The sequence below is a fragment of the Oncorhynchus mykiss genome, chromosome 10 (assembly GCF_057628025.1).
Source record: "Oncorhynchus mykiss isolate SJ-2025 chromosome 10, ASM5762802v1, whole genome shotgun sequence".
Lineage (NCBI taxonomy): Eukaryota > Metazoa > Chordata > Actinopteri > Salmoniformes > Salmonidae > Oncorhynchus > Oncorhynchus mykiss.
In genome coordinates, this window is record NC_143031.1 from 1,718,162 (window position 1) to 1,734,338 (window position 16,177).

Sequence of the window (16,177 nt, forward strand, 5' to 3'; positions counted from 1 at the left end):
GGAAGTCGTCATTGTGATTTTTAGATTTCTTGTCAAACTTCTTTCCTATGATGTGTTTGTCTGTGTGATTTTGAGGAGGAGGGAAATTGTTCGTCCCCTGAAGGAGTTAAAAGCAGTGGAATGGACAAGACAATATTGTTTCTCCTGGTCTGAGTGTCTTTAGGTGCCTTTTGGAAAACTTCAAGCAGGCTGTCATGTGCCTTTAACTGAGGAGTGGCTTCCGTCTGACCACTCTAACATAAAGGCCTGATTGGTGGAGTGCTGCAGAGATGGTTGTCCTTCTGAAAAGTTCTCCCATCTCCACACAGGAACTCTGGAGATCTGTCAGATTGACCATTGGGTTATTCTCCCCCGATTGCTCAGTTTGGTCAGGCGGTCAGCTCTAGGAAGAGTCTTGGTGTTTCCAAACTGCTTCCATTTAAGAATGATGGAGGCCACTGTGTTCTTGGGGACCTTCAGTGCTGCAGACATTTTTTGGTACCCTTCCCCAGATCTGTACCTCGACACAATCCTGTTTCAGAGCTCTACAGACAATTCCTTCGACATGGCTTGGTTTTTGCTCTGACATGCACTGTCAACTGTGGGACCAAACCATGTCCAATTAATTGAGTTTACCACAGGTGGACTCCCATTAAGTTGTGGAAACATCTCCAGGATGATCAATGGAAACAGGAAGCACCTGAGATCAATTACGAGTCTCATAGCAAAGGGTCTGAATACTTCTGTAAATAAGGTATTTCAGTTTTTAAATTTATAATAATTTTTCAAACATTTCTAAAAACCTGTTTTCGCTTTGTCATTATGGGTTATTGTGTGTAGATTGTTGAGGAAAATGTTTAATCTATTTTAGAATAAGATTGTAACGTAACAAAAATGTGGAAAAATTAAATGTTTGAATACTTTCCAAATGCTCTATATGTACTGGCCCATACAATATTACAGTAAATTAGATATGGGTATATTAAGCTGTAGTATAGAGCTAGGAAGCACGCCTGATGAACCAAAACACTCATCTTTCTGATAATAGATTTCATCACTTTGCTACAGAAAAATGTAGTGATATTTCCTGGTATAAATCATCAATTAGAGCTCTGAGGAATCTAGTCGATGTGACTTGGTCCGTTTCATTCACACCAATTGAGATTCTGGCTCTCATTTTGGGGGGGTAATATTTCTTATTCTTACTAGTGAAAATAATAAAGTTGGATTTTTAACATTTTTAAAGATAGACATTATCTGGGACCATTCAGAACATTTTCCTGAGTTGGCTTCATTTATTACTGAGTCAAAATTATTGTATTATAAAATCAAATTGGTATCATTAGCAAAGAGAATGTGAAGCGCGGTAGAAGACCCAGCACTCAGGTTATTGATATAGATTAGTATGGTAGAAGACCCAGCAGTCAGGTTATTGATATAAATTAGTATGGTAGAAGACCAAGCAGTCAGGTTATTGATATAGATTCATATGGTAGAAGACCCAGCAGTCAGGTTATTGATATAGATTAGTATGGTAGAAGACCCAGCAGTCAGGTTATTGATATAGATTAGTATGGTAGAAGACCCAGCAGTCAGGTTATTGATATAGATTAGTATGGTAGAAGACCCAGCAGTAAGGTTATTGATATAAATTAGTATGGTAGAAGACCAAGCAGTAAGGTTATTGATATAGATTAGTATGGTAGAAGACCCAGCAGTCGGGTTATTGATATAGATTAGTATGGTAGAAGACCCAGCAGTAAGGTTATTGATATAAATTAGTATGGTAGAAGACCAAGCAGTAAGGTTATTGATATAAATTAGTATGGTAGAAGACCAAGCAGTCAGGTTATTGATATAGATTAGTATGGTAGAAGACCCAGCAGTCAGGTTATTGATATAGATTAGTATGGTAGAAGACCCAGCAGTCAGGTTATTGATATAGATTAGTATGGTAGAAGACCCAGCAGTCAGGTTATTAATGTAGATTAGTATAGTAGAAGACCCAGCAGTCAGGTTATTGATGTAGATTAGTATGGTAGAAGACCCAGCAGTCAGGTTATTGATGTAGATTAGTATGGTAGAAGACCCAGCAGTCAGGTTATTGATGTAGATTAGTATAGTAGAAGACCCATCAGTCAGGTTATTGATATAGATTAGTATGGTAGAAGACCCAGCAGTCAGGTTATTGATATAGATTAGTATGGTAGAAGACCCAGCAGTCAGGTTATTGATATAGATTAGTATGGTAGAAGACCCAGCAGTCAGGTTATTGATATAGATGAGGAATAACAAAGGTCCAATTATCCAACCCTGTGGCTTACCCTGTATCACAGATGTTGTTGCAGGTGTAGCGAAATGCACACCAAAGGATAACTTTGCACTGGTAGTTGCACAGCCGCTTGTATCAACACACTGTTCTCTCACATAAACACCGATATGTGTATAATCATGAGAACCTTAGTAATGCAATTTAGAAAGTAGTATTTCATGATCAAACGCTTTGGATAAATCTGAAAATATATACTCTCTGTATTCTTTGTTAAGGGCTGTAAAGATTTTATCCACAAGTTGCAAAAGAGCCACATCTGTGGAGTAGTTTTTACCAAAACCATATTGGTGCTCATAGAATACAGTGTGGATTTCAAACGTTTCTCTAGGATTGTAGAAGAATTATGACCGTACAGATATTGGTCAATAATATGTAAAAGGTCTTGGATCCCCAGATTTATAGATGGAATAACTTTGGCAATTTTCAAGTCCTTAGGAACAATGCTGGTGTGCATATATTTGGTGAAGACATATGTTAGAGGCTCAGTCATCGAGGAAGACACTGATTTCACCAAAGAGGCACAAATCTCAACGTGACCTGCTGCTGATATCTTTAAGTTACCAATTACCTCCATTATATCATCACCTCCATTACATCAGCAGGATCAAACTGAACCAGAGAAGGGAAATGTCACTTAATTTAATCCAGGGGATTTACATCACTCTTTACTTTGACAGAGATGAACCCACAATCACAAAAAAATATGACATTCCCCGAATACAACAGGTGTAGGCAATGCAGTGAAATTCTTACTTACAAACCCTTAACCAATAATACTTTAAGAAGTTAAGAAAAAGTGTTAGGTAAAAAAGTAACAAATTATTCAACGGCAGCAGTAAAATAACAAGCGAGGTTATATACAGAGTATTACGGTACAGAGTCAATGTGGAGGCTATATACAGAGTATTACGGTACAGAGTCAATGTGGAGGCTATATACAGGGTGTTACGGTACAGAGTCAATGTGGAGGCTATATACAGGGTATTACGGTACAGAGTCAATGTGGAGGCTATATACAGGGTATTACGGTACAGAGTCAATGTGGAGGCTATATACAGGGTATTACGGTACAGAGTCAATGTGGAGACTATATACAGGGGGTACCGGTACAGAGTTAATGTGGAGACTATATACAGGGTATTACGGTACAGAGTCAATGTGGAGGCTATATACAGGGTGTTACGGTATTAGCTGTTAAGGATCTGTTTGGGCGCTATGCAAATTGTAGTGGGTCTAGGGTTTCTGGAATAAAGGTGTTGATGTGAGCCATTATCAGCCTTTCTAAGCACTTCATGGCTACAGACGTGAGTGCTACAGGCAGGTTGCCTTTGTGTTCTTGGGCACAGGGACTATGGTGGTCTGATTGAAACATGTTGGTATTACAGACTCAATCAGGGACAGATTGAAAATGTCAGTAAAGGCTATTTTTCAGATGTTGCCCTACCGGAGTTACACAGTAATAGCGTCACTGCTATTAGTTTCACGACTGACATTTGGACAAGCGATATCAGCCCCATGCGCCTGCTGAGTCTGACAGCACAGTGGGTCGTCGAGGAAGTCGTACTGAGGAAAGCCGTATTGCTCCAGAATATGCTGGTTGTCGTACCGCTGCTGCCATTTCAATGGCATTTGAGAACATGTTTGAAACTAGGAAACATGAACACTCACTCCTAGCTCTATTCAAACAACTGACTGGAGAAATCAGCTCGTCAACAGCGCCTGCAGCAGACACCCTCTGTCATGGCGTTGAAATATGGAACGCCGTTTGGGTCTTTGAAAAAAAAAAGATGCACGTAAAATAACACTATTTGACGTATCAAATAAGCTTGTCGACCAATCAGGACCTGCATATGACTGCACGTCACATAATAATTTAATGCATTCATACATTTCTTTTAACATAGTTATTACATATTACATATACACTCGTATTTCATATGTCACAGGGATTAATCGATACGTATGCTATGATGCTGGTAAAGTTGTCTCACTCAGCTACAGTGCTGCTCATTAAAAAAGCAGGCTAGCTCATTGGATGCAAACAATATTCTTCCCCAAAAAACAAGGACATCTGTTTCAGTAGCTATAGCTAGCTAACTATATACAGTGGGGCAAAAAAGTATATCTGTACTGTATCTGTACTGTATCTGCTCTGTACTGTATCTGCACTGTACTGTATCTTCTCTGTATCTGCTCTGTATCTGTACTGTATCTGCTCTGTACTGTATCTGCTCTGTACTGTATCTGCACTGTATCTCCTCTGTACTGTATCTGCTCTGTACTGTATCTGTACTGTATCTGCTCTGTATCTGCTCTGTACTGTATCTCCTCTGTATCTGCTCTGTATCTGCATCTCCTCTGTACTGTATCTGCTCTGTACTGTATCTGCACTGTATCTCCTCTGTACTGTATCTGCTCTGTACTGTATCTGTACTGTATCTGCTCTGTATCTGCTCTGTACTGTATCTCCTCTGTACTGTATCTGCTCTGTACTGTATCTGCTCTGTATTTGTACTGTATCTGCTCTGTATCTGCTCTGTACTGTATCTGCTCTGTATCTGCTCTGTACTGTATCTGCTCTGTATCTGCACTGTATCTGTACTGTATCTGCTCTGTCTGTATCTGCTCTGTACTGTATCTTCTCTGTATCTGCTCTGTACTGTATCTGCTCTGTATCTGCACTGTATCTGTACTGTATCTGCTCTGTCTGTATCTGCTCTGTACTGTATCTTCTCTGTATCTGCTCTGTACTGTATCTGCTCTATCTGCATTGTATCTGCTCTGTACTGTATCTGCTCTGTATTTGTACTGTATCTGCTCTGTACTGTATCTGCTCTGTATTTGTACTGTATCTGCTCTGTATCTGCTCTGTACTGTATCTGCTCTGTATCTGCTCTGTACTGTATCTGCTCTGTATCTGCACTGTATCTGTACTGTATCTGCTCTGTCTGTATCTGCTCTGTACTGTATCTTCTCTGTATCTGCTCTGTACTGTATCTGCTCTGTATCTGCACTGTATCTGTACTGTATCTGCTCTGTCTGTATCTGCTCTGTACTGTATCTTCTCTGTATCTGCTCTGTACTGTATCTGCTCTATCTGCATTGTATCTGCTCTGTACTGTATCTGCTCTGTGTTGAATCTGTAAGTGTACAGTATCTGCTCTGTGTTGTATCTGTACTGTACCTGCTCTGTACTGTATCTGCTCTGTACTGTATCTGTACTGTACCTGCTCTGTACTGTATCTGCTCTGTACTGTATCTGTACTGTACCTGCTCTGTACTGTATCTGCTCTGTATCTGCTCTGTACTGTGTCTGCACTGAATCTGCTCTGTACTGTATCTACACTGTATCTGCACTGTATCTGTACTGTATCTGCACTGTACTGTATCTGCTCTGTATCTGCACTGTACTGTACTGTATCTGCACTGTATCTGTACTGTATCTGCTCTGTGCTGTATCTGCTCTGTATCTGCACTGTACTGTATCTGCACTGTACTGTATCTTCACTGTATCTGTACTGTATCTGCACTGTATTGTATCTTCACTGTATCTGTACTGTATCTGTATCTGCACTGTACTGTATCTGCACTGTACTGTATCTGTACTGTATCTGCTCTGTATCTGCACTGTACTGTATCTGTTCTGTATCTGCACTGTACTGTATCTGCACTGTACTGTATCTGCTCTGTACTGTATCTGTACTGTATCTGTACTGTATCTGCTCTGTACTGTATCTGCACTGTACTGTATCTGCACTGTATCTGTGCTGTATCTGTACTGTATCTGCATTGTACTGTATCTGCACTGTATTTGCTCTGTATCTGTACTGTATCTGCTTTGTATCTGTACTGTATCTGTACTGTATCTTCTCTGTACTGTATCTGCACTGTATCTGCACTGTATCTGTACTGTATCTGTGTCTGCACTGTATCTGCTCTGTATCTGTACTGTATCAGCACTGTATCTGCACTGTATCTGTACTGTATCTGTACTGTATCTGCTCTGTACTGTATCTGCACTGTATCTGTACTGTATCTGTATCTGCACTGTATCTGCACTGTACTGTATCTGTGCTGTATCTGCACTGTACTGTATCTGTGCTGTATCTGTACTGTATCTGCACTGTATCTGTACTGTATCTGCTCTGTACTGTATCTGTACTGTATCTGCTCTGTACTGTATCTGTACTGTATCTGTATCTGCACTGTATCTGTACTGTATCTGTACTGTATCTGTACTGTATATGCACTGTATCTGTACTGTACTGTATCTGTACTGTACTGTATCTGTACTGTGTCTGCACTGTATCTGTATCTGCACTGTATCTGTACTGTATCTGCACTGTATCTGCTCTGTACTGTATCTGCACTGTATCTGCACTGTACTGTATCTGTACTGTATCTGCTCTGTACTGTATCTGTACTGTATCTGTGCTGTATCTGCTCTGTATCTGCACTGTATTGTATCTGTACTGTATCTGCTCTGTATCTGTACTGTATCTGCACTGTATCTGCTCTGTATCTGTACTGTATCTGCTCTGTATCTGCTCTGTGCTGTATCTGTGCTGTATCTGTACTGTATCTGCCAAAGTGGATGACATTTAGATTTGTTCGTCACTGGCCTCCACATAATACCCCATAATGTCAAAGTGGAATTATGTTTTTAGAAATGTTTTCAAATGAATTTAAAATGATAATGTCTTGAGTCAAGTATTTAACCCCTAAATACATTCAGGAAACAACATTTGCTTAACAAGTCACAAACTGCATGGACTCACTCTGTGTGCAATAATAGTGTTTAACATGATTTTTAAATAACTACCTCATCTCTGTTCCCCACAAATACAATTGTCTGTAAGGTTCTTCAGTCTAGCAGTGAATGTAAAACTGATTGAACCACAAAGACCAGGGGGGGGTTTCTAATGCCTCACAAAGAAGGGCACCTATTGGTAGGTGAGTAAATATGAAAAAAAGCAGACATTGAATATCCGTTTGAGCATGGTGAAGTTATTAATTACACTTTGGATGGTGTATCAATACACCCAGTCACTACAAAGATACAAAGATTCCTAACTCAGTTGCCGGAGAGGAAAAAAGCCGCTCAGGGATTTCACCATGAGGACAATGGTGACTTTAAAACTGTAACAGAGTTACAGAGTTATGTCTGTGATAGGAGACACCGGAGGATGGATCTACAACATTGTAGTTACTCCACAATATTAACCTAAATGACAGAGGGAAAAGAAGGAAGCCTGTACAGAATAAACATATTCCAAAACATGCATCCTGTTTACAATAAGGCACTAATGTAAAACTATACATATAAATATGGCAAAGAAATTAACTTTAAGTCCTGAATACAAAGTGTAATGTTTGGGGTAAATCCAGCACTTAATATTTTCAAGCATGGTGGTGGCTGCATCATGTTATGGGTATGCTTGTCATCGGCAAGGACTAGGGAGTTTTTTTTAAGGTAAATGAAACAGAATAGAGCTAAGCATGTTTGGGGCAAATCAGTGAGTACCACTCTTCATATTTTCAAGCATGGTGGTGGCTACATCATGTTATGAACATGCTTGTCATCGGCAAAGGAGGGTTTTTTTGTATAAAAAGAAATGGAATAGAGTTAAGCTCAGGCAAAATTTTAAGAGGATTCAATCTGCTGTCCAACAGAAACTGGGAGACAAATTCACCTTTCAGCAGGAAAATAACCTAAAACACAAGGCCAAATAAACACTGATGTAGCTTACCAATATGACATTGAATGTTCCAGAGTGACCCCGTTTAGACTGAAATTGGCTTGGAAAACTATGGCAAGACTTTAAAATAGCTGTCTAACAATGATCAACAACCAATTTGACAGAGCTTGAAGAATTTTCCAAACAAATAATGTGAAAATATTGTACAATACTGGTGTGCAAAGTCTTTAGAGAATTACCCTGACAGCTGTAATCGCTGCCAAAGGTGTTGGTGACATCATACGGTGTAGTTTTATCCGTTAGCACATCCTTAGCTTTTAACTTATACATAAATGCTTCCTAAATGTTAGATGTTAGTCGATGAAGATTATCTCATAGAACAAAACGTGTCAGATCTCCTAAGCCTGTGTTTACCACAGAACTTATTTTTCGTCATTTATCCAAAAACCCTTTTCATTTCCACACAAGTCATTTCACACACTGGGTTGCCTGCTCCGATCAGCCTTGTGACTGTTAAAGACAGTTCAAAGGAGCTTACCCACTGGGCAAAAACTGGTTAAATCAACATTGTTTCCATGTCAATTTAAACTAAAATAATCTATGGGATGACGTTGAATCAAAGTGGAAATTTAATTGGATTTGCAAAAATGTAATCAATGTAAAGGCATTTCGTCTTTTTTTTTCACCCAACTTTGACAACTCAACCAAGTGTAAATCGAAACTAGACGTTGATCTGTGCCCAGTCGGTGGGTCTAGTCACTGTTGGAGAAGTTATTGGTTTTCAGTCTGCTCCTCTCCGCCCTGTTCCTCTGGTAGGTCTCACCTAGTAGTCCCCCTGCGCTGCGCTTCACCTCAAATGGGCTCCATTTCACATGGAATGTTGTTAAATTAGAAACGCACCCTCCCTTTAATACAGTGAATATGCCAATAAAAATGTGATATATCTTTTCACGTAACAAAAACACTATTTTTTTCCTCAGTTGCAGCTGGTAAGGATTCTGAGAAAACATCTGGAATCAATAACTGGAATGACTGGTTCTGTTGATAGAAAAAAAACACAAACTCCCTGATACGAAAACTAAAAGAACACTTCCACTTCAAATGTAGGATGATGCATCATGTTGTTTCCAGGACCAAACAGAGTGGTAGGATGATGCCTCATGTGTTTCCAGGACCAGACAGAGTGGTAGGATGATGCCTCATGTGTTTCCAGGACCAGACAGAGTGGTAGGATGATGCCTCATGTGTTTCCAGGACCAGACAGAGTGGTAGGATGATGCATCATGTGTTTCCAGGACCAGACAGAGTGGTAGGATGATGCCTCATGTGTTTCCAGGACCAGACAGAGTGGTAGGATGATGCCTCATGTGTTTCCAGGACCAGACAGAGTGGTAGGATGATGCCTCATGTGTTTCCAGGACCAGACAGAGTGGTAGGATGATGCATCATGTTTTTCCAGGACCAGACTGAGGAGAGTGGTAGGATGATGCCTCATGTGTTTCCAGGACCAGACAGAGTGGTAGGATGATGCCTCATGTGTTTCCAGGACCAGACAGAGTGGTAGGATGATGCCTTATGTGTTTCCAGGACCAGACAGAGTGGTAGGATGATGCCTCATGTTTTTCCAGGACCAGACAGAGTGGTAGGATGATGCATCGTGTTGTTTCCAGGAACAGACTGAGGAGAGTGGTAGAATGATGCATCATGTTTTTCCAGGACCAGACTGAGGAGAGTGGTAGGATGAAGCATCATGTTGTTTCCAGGACCAGACTGAGGACCAGACTGAGTGGTAGGATGATGCATCATGTTGTTTCCAGGACCAGACAGAGTGGTAGGATGATGCATCATGTCTTTCCAGGACCAGACTGAGGAGAGTGGTAGGATGATGCATCATGTTTTTCCAGGACCAGACTGAGGAGAGTGGTAGGATGAAGCATCATGTTGTTTCCAAGACCAGACTGAGGACCAGACTGAGTGGTAGGATGATGCATCACGTTGTTTCCAGGACCAGACAGAGTGGTACGATGATGCATCATGTCTTTCCAGGACCAGACAGAGTGGTAGGATGATGCATCATGTGTTTCCAGGACCAGACTGAGGAGAGTGGTAGGATGATGCATCATGTTTTTCCAGGACCAGACTGAGGAGAGTGGTAGGATGAAGCATCATGTTGTTTCCAGGACCAGACTGAGGACCAGACTGAGTGGTAGGATGATGCATCATGTTGTTTCCAGGACCAGACAGAGTGGTAGGATGATGCATCATGTCTTTCCAGGACCAGACAGAGTGGTAGGATGATGCATCATGTCTTTCCAGGACCAGACTGAGGAGAGTGGTAGGATGATGCATCATGTTGTTTCCAGGACCAGACTGAGGAGAGTGTAGATTGATAAATCATGTTGTTTCCAGGACCAGACTGGGGAGAGTGGTAGGATGATGCATCATGTTGTTTCCAGGACCAGACAGAGTGGTAGGATGAAGCATCATGTGTTTCCAGGACCAGACTGAGTGGTAGGATGATGCATCATGTTGTTTCCAGGACCAGGCAGAGGAGAGTGGTAGGGTGATGCATCATGTCTTTCCAGGACCAGACAGAGTGGTAGGATGATGCATCATGTGTTTCCAGGACCAGACTGAGGAGAGTGGTAGGATGATGCATCATGTTTTCCCAGGACCAGACTGAGGAGAGTGGTAGGATGATGCATCATGTGTTTCCAGGACCAGACTGAGGAGAGTGGTAGGATGATGCATCATGTCTTTCCAGAACCAGACTGAGTGGTAGGATGATGCATCATGTTGTTTCCAGGACCAGACTGAGTGGTAGGATGATGCATCATGTTGTTTCCAGGATCAGACAGAGGAGAGTGGTAGGATGATGCATCATGTGTTTCCAGGACCAGACTGAGTGGTAGGATGATGCATCATGTTGTTTCCAGGACCAGACTGAGTGGTAGGATGATGCATCATGTTGTTTCCAGGACCAGACAGAGGAGAGTGGTAGGATGATGCATCATGTTGTTTCCAAGATGAGACAGAGGAGAGTTGTAGGATGATGCATCATGTGTTTCCCAGGACCAGCCTGATGAGAGTGGTAGGATGATGCATCATGTTGTTTCCAAGACGAGACAGAGGAGAGTGGTAGGATGATGCATCATGTGTTTCCCAGGACCAGCCTGATGAGAGTGGTAGGATGATGCATCATGTCTTTCCAGGACCAGACTGAGGAGAGTGGTAGGATGAAGCATCACGTGTTTCCAGGACCAGACTGAGGAGAGTGGTAGGATGATGGATCATGTTGTTTCCAGGACCAGACTGAGGAGAGTGGTAGGATGATGCATCATGTATACCCAGGACCAGACTGAGTGGTAGGATGATGAATCATGTTGTTTCCAGGACCAGACAGAGTGGTAGGATGATGCATCATGTCTTTCCAGGACCAGACAGAGTGGTAGGATGATGCATCATGTCTTTCCAGGACCATACAGAGTTGTAGGATGATGCATCATGTCTTTCCAGGACCAGACTGAGGAGAGTGGTAGGATGATGCATCATGTTGTTTCCAGGACCAGACTGAGGAGAGTGGTAGGATGATACATCATGTTGTTTCCAGGACCAGACAGAGGAGAGTGGTAGGATGATGCATCATGTTGTTTCCAGGACCAGACTGAGGAGAGTGGTAGGATGATACATCATGTTGTTTCCAGGACCAGACAGAGGAGAGTGGTAGGATGATATATCATGTTGTTTCCAGGACCAGACAGAGGAGAGTGGTAGGATGATACATCATGTTGTTTCCAGGACCAGACAGAGGAGAGTGGTAGGATGTTGCATCATGTGTTTCCAGGACCAGACTGAGGAGAGTCGTAGGATGATGCATCATGTGTTTCCAGGACCAGACTGAGGAGAGTGGTATGTGAAAAATGTTGTTTCATGCACTAGAGTGTCCCAAATGGAACTCTTTTCCCTACTTAGTGTACTCCGTTTGATCAAAGCTCTATGGGCCCTGGTAAAACGTACTACACCACATAAAAAACTGGGACAATCCTCAAATCTTCCCCACAGAGGAGGGACCGTAGCCTCGACACAGGTGGTCGGTGGGGTCACTGATCTGAGATCAGCGTATCCACACCAACTCCCTACCTTGACCACCAGTGGGAAAAGGCAAACTGAGCTTCCATCAGATTTCTTGGGTAACTCTTCTCTTTCTCTTAACATGAACCATGCGGAACCAAGCAGACCGCGTCTGGGCTGATAAATCACCAATATAACGGGCACGGTATCTGAACACACTGCACGTAGACGACAGACCTTCTTTAACTCACCAACGGAAGAAACGCTGAAGAAGTTAAGGTAGGCTCTAGATATCCATGTTTCTGTTTTTATAAACTTTATGTTAAATGAGAAATATGAAACTATTTCATGTATTCCATTCTATGTAATGTAGCCTAATATCAGTGTTAGTTTTTAGCCTAGATACAGAGCATTCGGAAAGTATACAGATCCCTTGGCTTTTTCCACAGTTTGTTACCTCACAGCCTTATTTTAAAATTGATTAAATTGTTTTTTTCAATCTACACACAATACCCCATAGTGACAAAGCAAAAACTGAAATATCCCATTTACGTAAATATTCAGACCCTTTACTCAGTACTTTGTTGAAGCACCTTTGACAGTGATTACAGCATCAATTCTTCTTGGGTCTGATGCTACAAGCTTGGCACACCTGTATTTGGGGAGTTTCTCCCATTCTTCTGTCAGGCTGGAAGGGGAGCGTCGTTGCACAGCTGTTTTCAGGTCTCCCCAGAGATGCTCCATCGGGTTCAAGTCCGGGCTCTGGCTGGGCCACTCAAGAACATTCAGAGACTTGTCCCGAAGCCAGTCCTGCGTTGTCTTGGCTGTGTGCTTATTGCCATTGTCCTGTTGGAAGGTGAACCTTCGCCCCAGTCTGAGGTCCTGAGCACTCTGGGGCAGGTTTTCATCAAAGATCTCTCTGTACTTTGCTCCGTTCGTCTTTCCCTCAATTCTGACTAGTCTCCCAGATCCTGCCGCTGAAAAACATCCCTACAGCATGACGCTGAACCACCATGCTTCACCTTAGGGATGGTGCCAGGTTTCCTCCACACTTAGAATTCAGGCCAAAGAGTTCAGTAATGGTTTCGTCAGACCAGAGAATCTTGTTTCTCTTGGTATTAGAGTCTTTAGGTTCCTTTTGGCAAACTCCAAGCGGGCTGTCATGTGCCTTTTTACTAAGGAGTGGCTTTCGTCTGGGCACTTTACCATAAAGGCCTGATTGGTGTAGTGCTGCAGAGATGTTTTTCCTTCTGGAAATTTCTCCCATCTCCACAGAGGAACTCTAGAGCTCTGTTAGAATGACCACCGGGTTCTTGGTCACCTCCCGGACTGCTCAGTTTGGCCAGGCAGCCAGCTTTAGGAAGTCTTGGTGGTTCCAAACTTCTTCCATTTAAGCATGATGGAGGCCACTGTGTTCTTGAGGACCTTCAATGCTGCAGAAATGTTTTGGTATCCTTCCCCAGATCTGTGCCTCGACACAATCCTGTCTCGGAGCTCTACGGACAATTCCTTCGACCTCATGGCTTGGTTTTTGCTCTGATTTACACTGTCAACTGTGGGACCTTATATAGACAGGTGTGTGCCTTTCCAAATCATGTCCAATCAATTGAATTTACCACAGGTGGACTCCAAGTTGTAAAAACATCTCTATGATGATCAATGGAAACAGGATGCACCTGAGCTCAATGTAGAGTCTAATAGCAAAGGATCTGAATACTGATGTAAGAAAGGTATTTCAGTTGTTTACTTTTTATACATTTGTATAAATGTCTAAAAACCTGTTTTCGCTTATTCATTATGTGGTATTGTGTGTAGAGTGATGAGGAAAAACATTTATTTAATACATTTTAGATTAAGGCTGTAACGTAACACAATGTGGAGAAAGTCGAGGGGTCTGAATACTTCCTGAATGCCCTGTACCTGCTACGTAGCCCTGTTGATAGATGAAATACACTTGGATTAGTTATTGGACGTGTCAATGTCCTTTTGCCTGCATATATTGAGTGAGTTTAGCCTTTCATATTCGTTATTATTTTATCTTGTTATAGACTTCTAACTGAAGATCATGTCTCTGATGCTACTGCTGGTGTTGGTGTGCCAAACCATGGCGTCGCCTCGACTCTCAGTATGTACCAATCACTGTGGGGAGCATTCTACGCATACCATTCGCTGACTCTGTAGTCGTCCTTAGGCCCTGCTTCCTTTCAACGAGAAAGGGTGCTTTTGGAAAGCTTCTGTTTACTGCATACAAAGCCAATTTCTCTTTGGGGACACCATTAAATGATTTATTGATTGATTGAGTGAGCGAGTGATTGATTTAAATGTCCTGTATCTCCCACGAGGCATCAGACCCCTGTGTTCTAGAACTAGAGGAGTTGAGACGTGATGTCCGTATTCTGGAGAACAAACTGTTGATCGGAGTGTGGCAGCTCAACCATGTCAAGACACACAGCTACATCATCACCCCCCCATTACCCAGGTGTAGCATGACACACTACTTCTCTGTAGCTTGTATTCTGTTGAATCTCCCTGAACATAACTTTATGGAGTCTCCCCTTCTAATCAACCCTGCCTCTGACCCTGACCCCAACCCTGACCCCAACCCTGACCCCAACCCTGACCCCAACCCTGACCCCAACCCTGACCACAACCCTTCCTCTGACCCTGACCCCAACCCTGTCTCTGACCCCAGCCCTGTCTCTGACCCCAACCCTGCCTCTGACCCCAACCCTGCCTCAGACCCCAACCCTGACCCTAACCCTGCCTCTGACCTCAACCCTGACCGCAACCCTGCCTCTGACCTCAACCCTGCCTCAGACCCTGACCTCAACCCTGCTTCTGACCCTGACCCCAACCCTGCCTCCGACCCTGACCCCAACTCTGACCCTAACTCTAACCAGTATTTCAATCTTTCGGGGAGAATTGGATATGGGAAAAAAATATAATTTCCTTTGCTTTATGCACGGACAATAAAGTAAAATTCTTCTTCTTCCCTGACCAGTAACTCAACCTTCAACCTAACAGAGGAATACAGGACAGGAGCCTCTCTGCCTCCAGCAGGAAGCCTCATCGTACATGACAAAGGTGAGAGATTCATAGCCTTGTTTTGCCAACTCCTACAGTATAGTCATCATTGTCAATGACCAAGACAACACTTAAACTGATTTGGGATCAGGCTAAGAGGCTACATCCTCCGTTTGCCAACAGATCTGACCCGCTGGCTTACAGTTGCGCTAGGGTCTGACAATGAGAAATGTGTTGTTCTCCGAATTGTCTAGCAGCCATTCAATATTCTCGGTGTAACGGTTGGGATAATGGGACAATTCGGAGTACAACGCATTTCCCATCCCTGTATTGAGGACCGTTTTCCCGAGCCATATGTTTTGCTAGCTCCCTGGTGTCCTAATCTACACAGGAAGCCTGTCTGACCCTAGTGCAGCTGTAAGCAAGTGGATCTGCTAGCTACATCCTCCGGGAACCTTTCAACATTGTCTACTGTATGGCTGTGTCACCAGTATCTTCTGAGAACATAATATGGACACAAGGAGACGCTACCAGGTGTAGAAAGAGTTGAAATCTACATCAGCTCTGTTCTGTTCCAGACTGTTCTATAACACCTCATGTAGAATCAACAAATCTATTCTTGTGTTTCTCAGTCAAGAAATTTCAGGCTATTTGTGTCTATTTCTATTTCAACTATTTCAGTTGACTTTATACTAGAAGACCAGCGCTCTGATGCAGTCTGTCAAGCAGGGAACTACTATATGAACATAAACAAATACTGTTGTCACAGAGGAACACACTAGTAGAGATGCTCTCCAGGTGCATGAAAAAAAACATTTTACGAAGCAGATACAATCATGACATTTTGTACAAACATTCCTCATCCCAGACTACTATTTCTTGAAAGTCACACCCTTCCCACATGCCAAAAATAATGTTTCAGCTTAAAATGAATTACAGTATCTGCAGTTATCCTTCGATAACTCCAGACTTGGGAATTGTTGAAATGTTGTCAAATATGTATTCTAGATACCATTTTCTTTGCACCAAAAAAGGCATTTTACGTACACTACCGTTCAAAAGGTTAACCTAG

General features: G+C 42.4%; 1 protein-coding gene across 2 annotated transcripts in view; it reads left to right on the forward strand.

Annotated features, from left to right (window-relative positions):
• Positions 1-9,784: 9,784 nt before the first annotated feature.
• fgl1b (fibrinogen like 1B) overlaps positions 9,785-16,177 on the forward strand; it is a 37,728-nt gene continuing 31,335 nt past the window's right edge. For both annotated transcript variants that reach the window (XM_090188757.1, XM_090188758.1), the window contains exons 1-4: positions 9,785-12,360; positions 14,130-14,206; positions 14,424-14,560; positions 15,083-15,165. In XM_090188757.1, the coding sequence (XP_090044883.1) occupies positions 14,147-14,206; positions 14,424-14,560; positions 15,083-15,165 (280 nt within the window). In that variant the 5' untranslated portion in view covers positions 9,785-12,360; positions 14,130-14,146. The remainder of the gene's footprint in view (positions 12,361-14,129; positions 14,207-14,423; positions 14,561-15,082; positions 15,166-16,177) is intronic.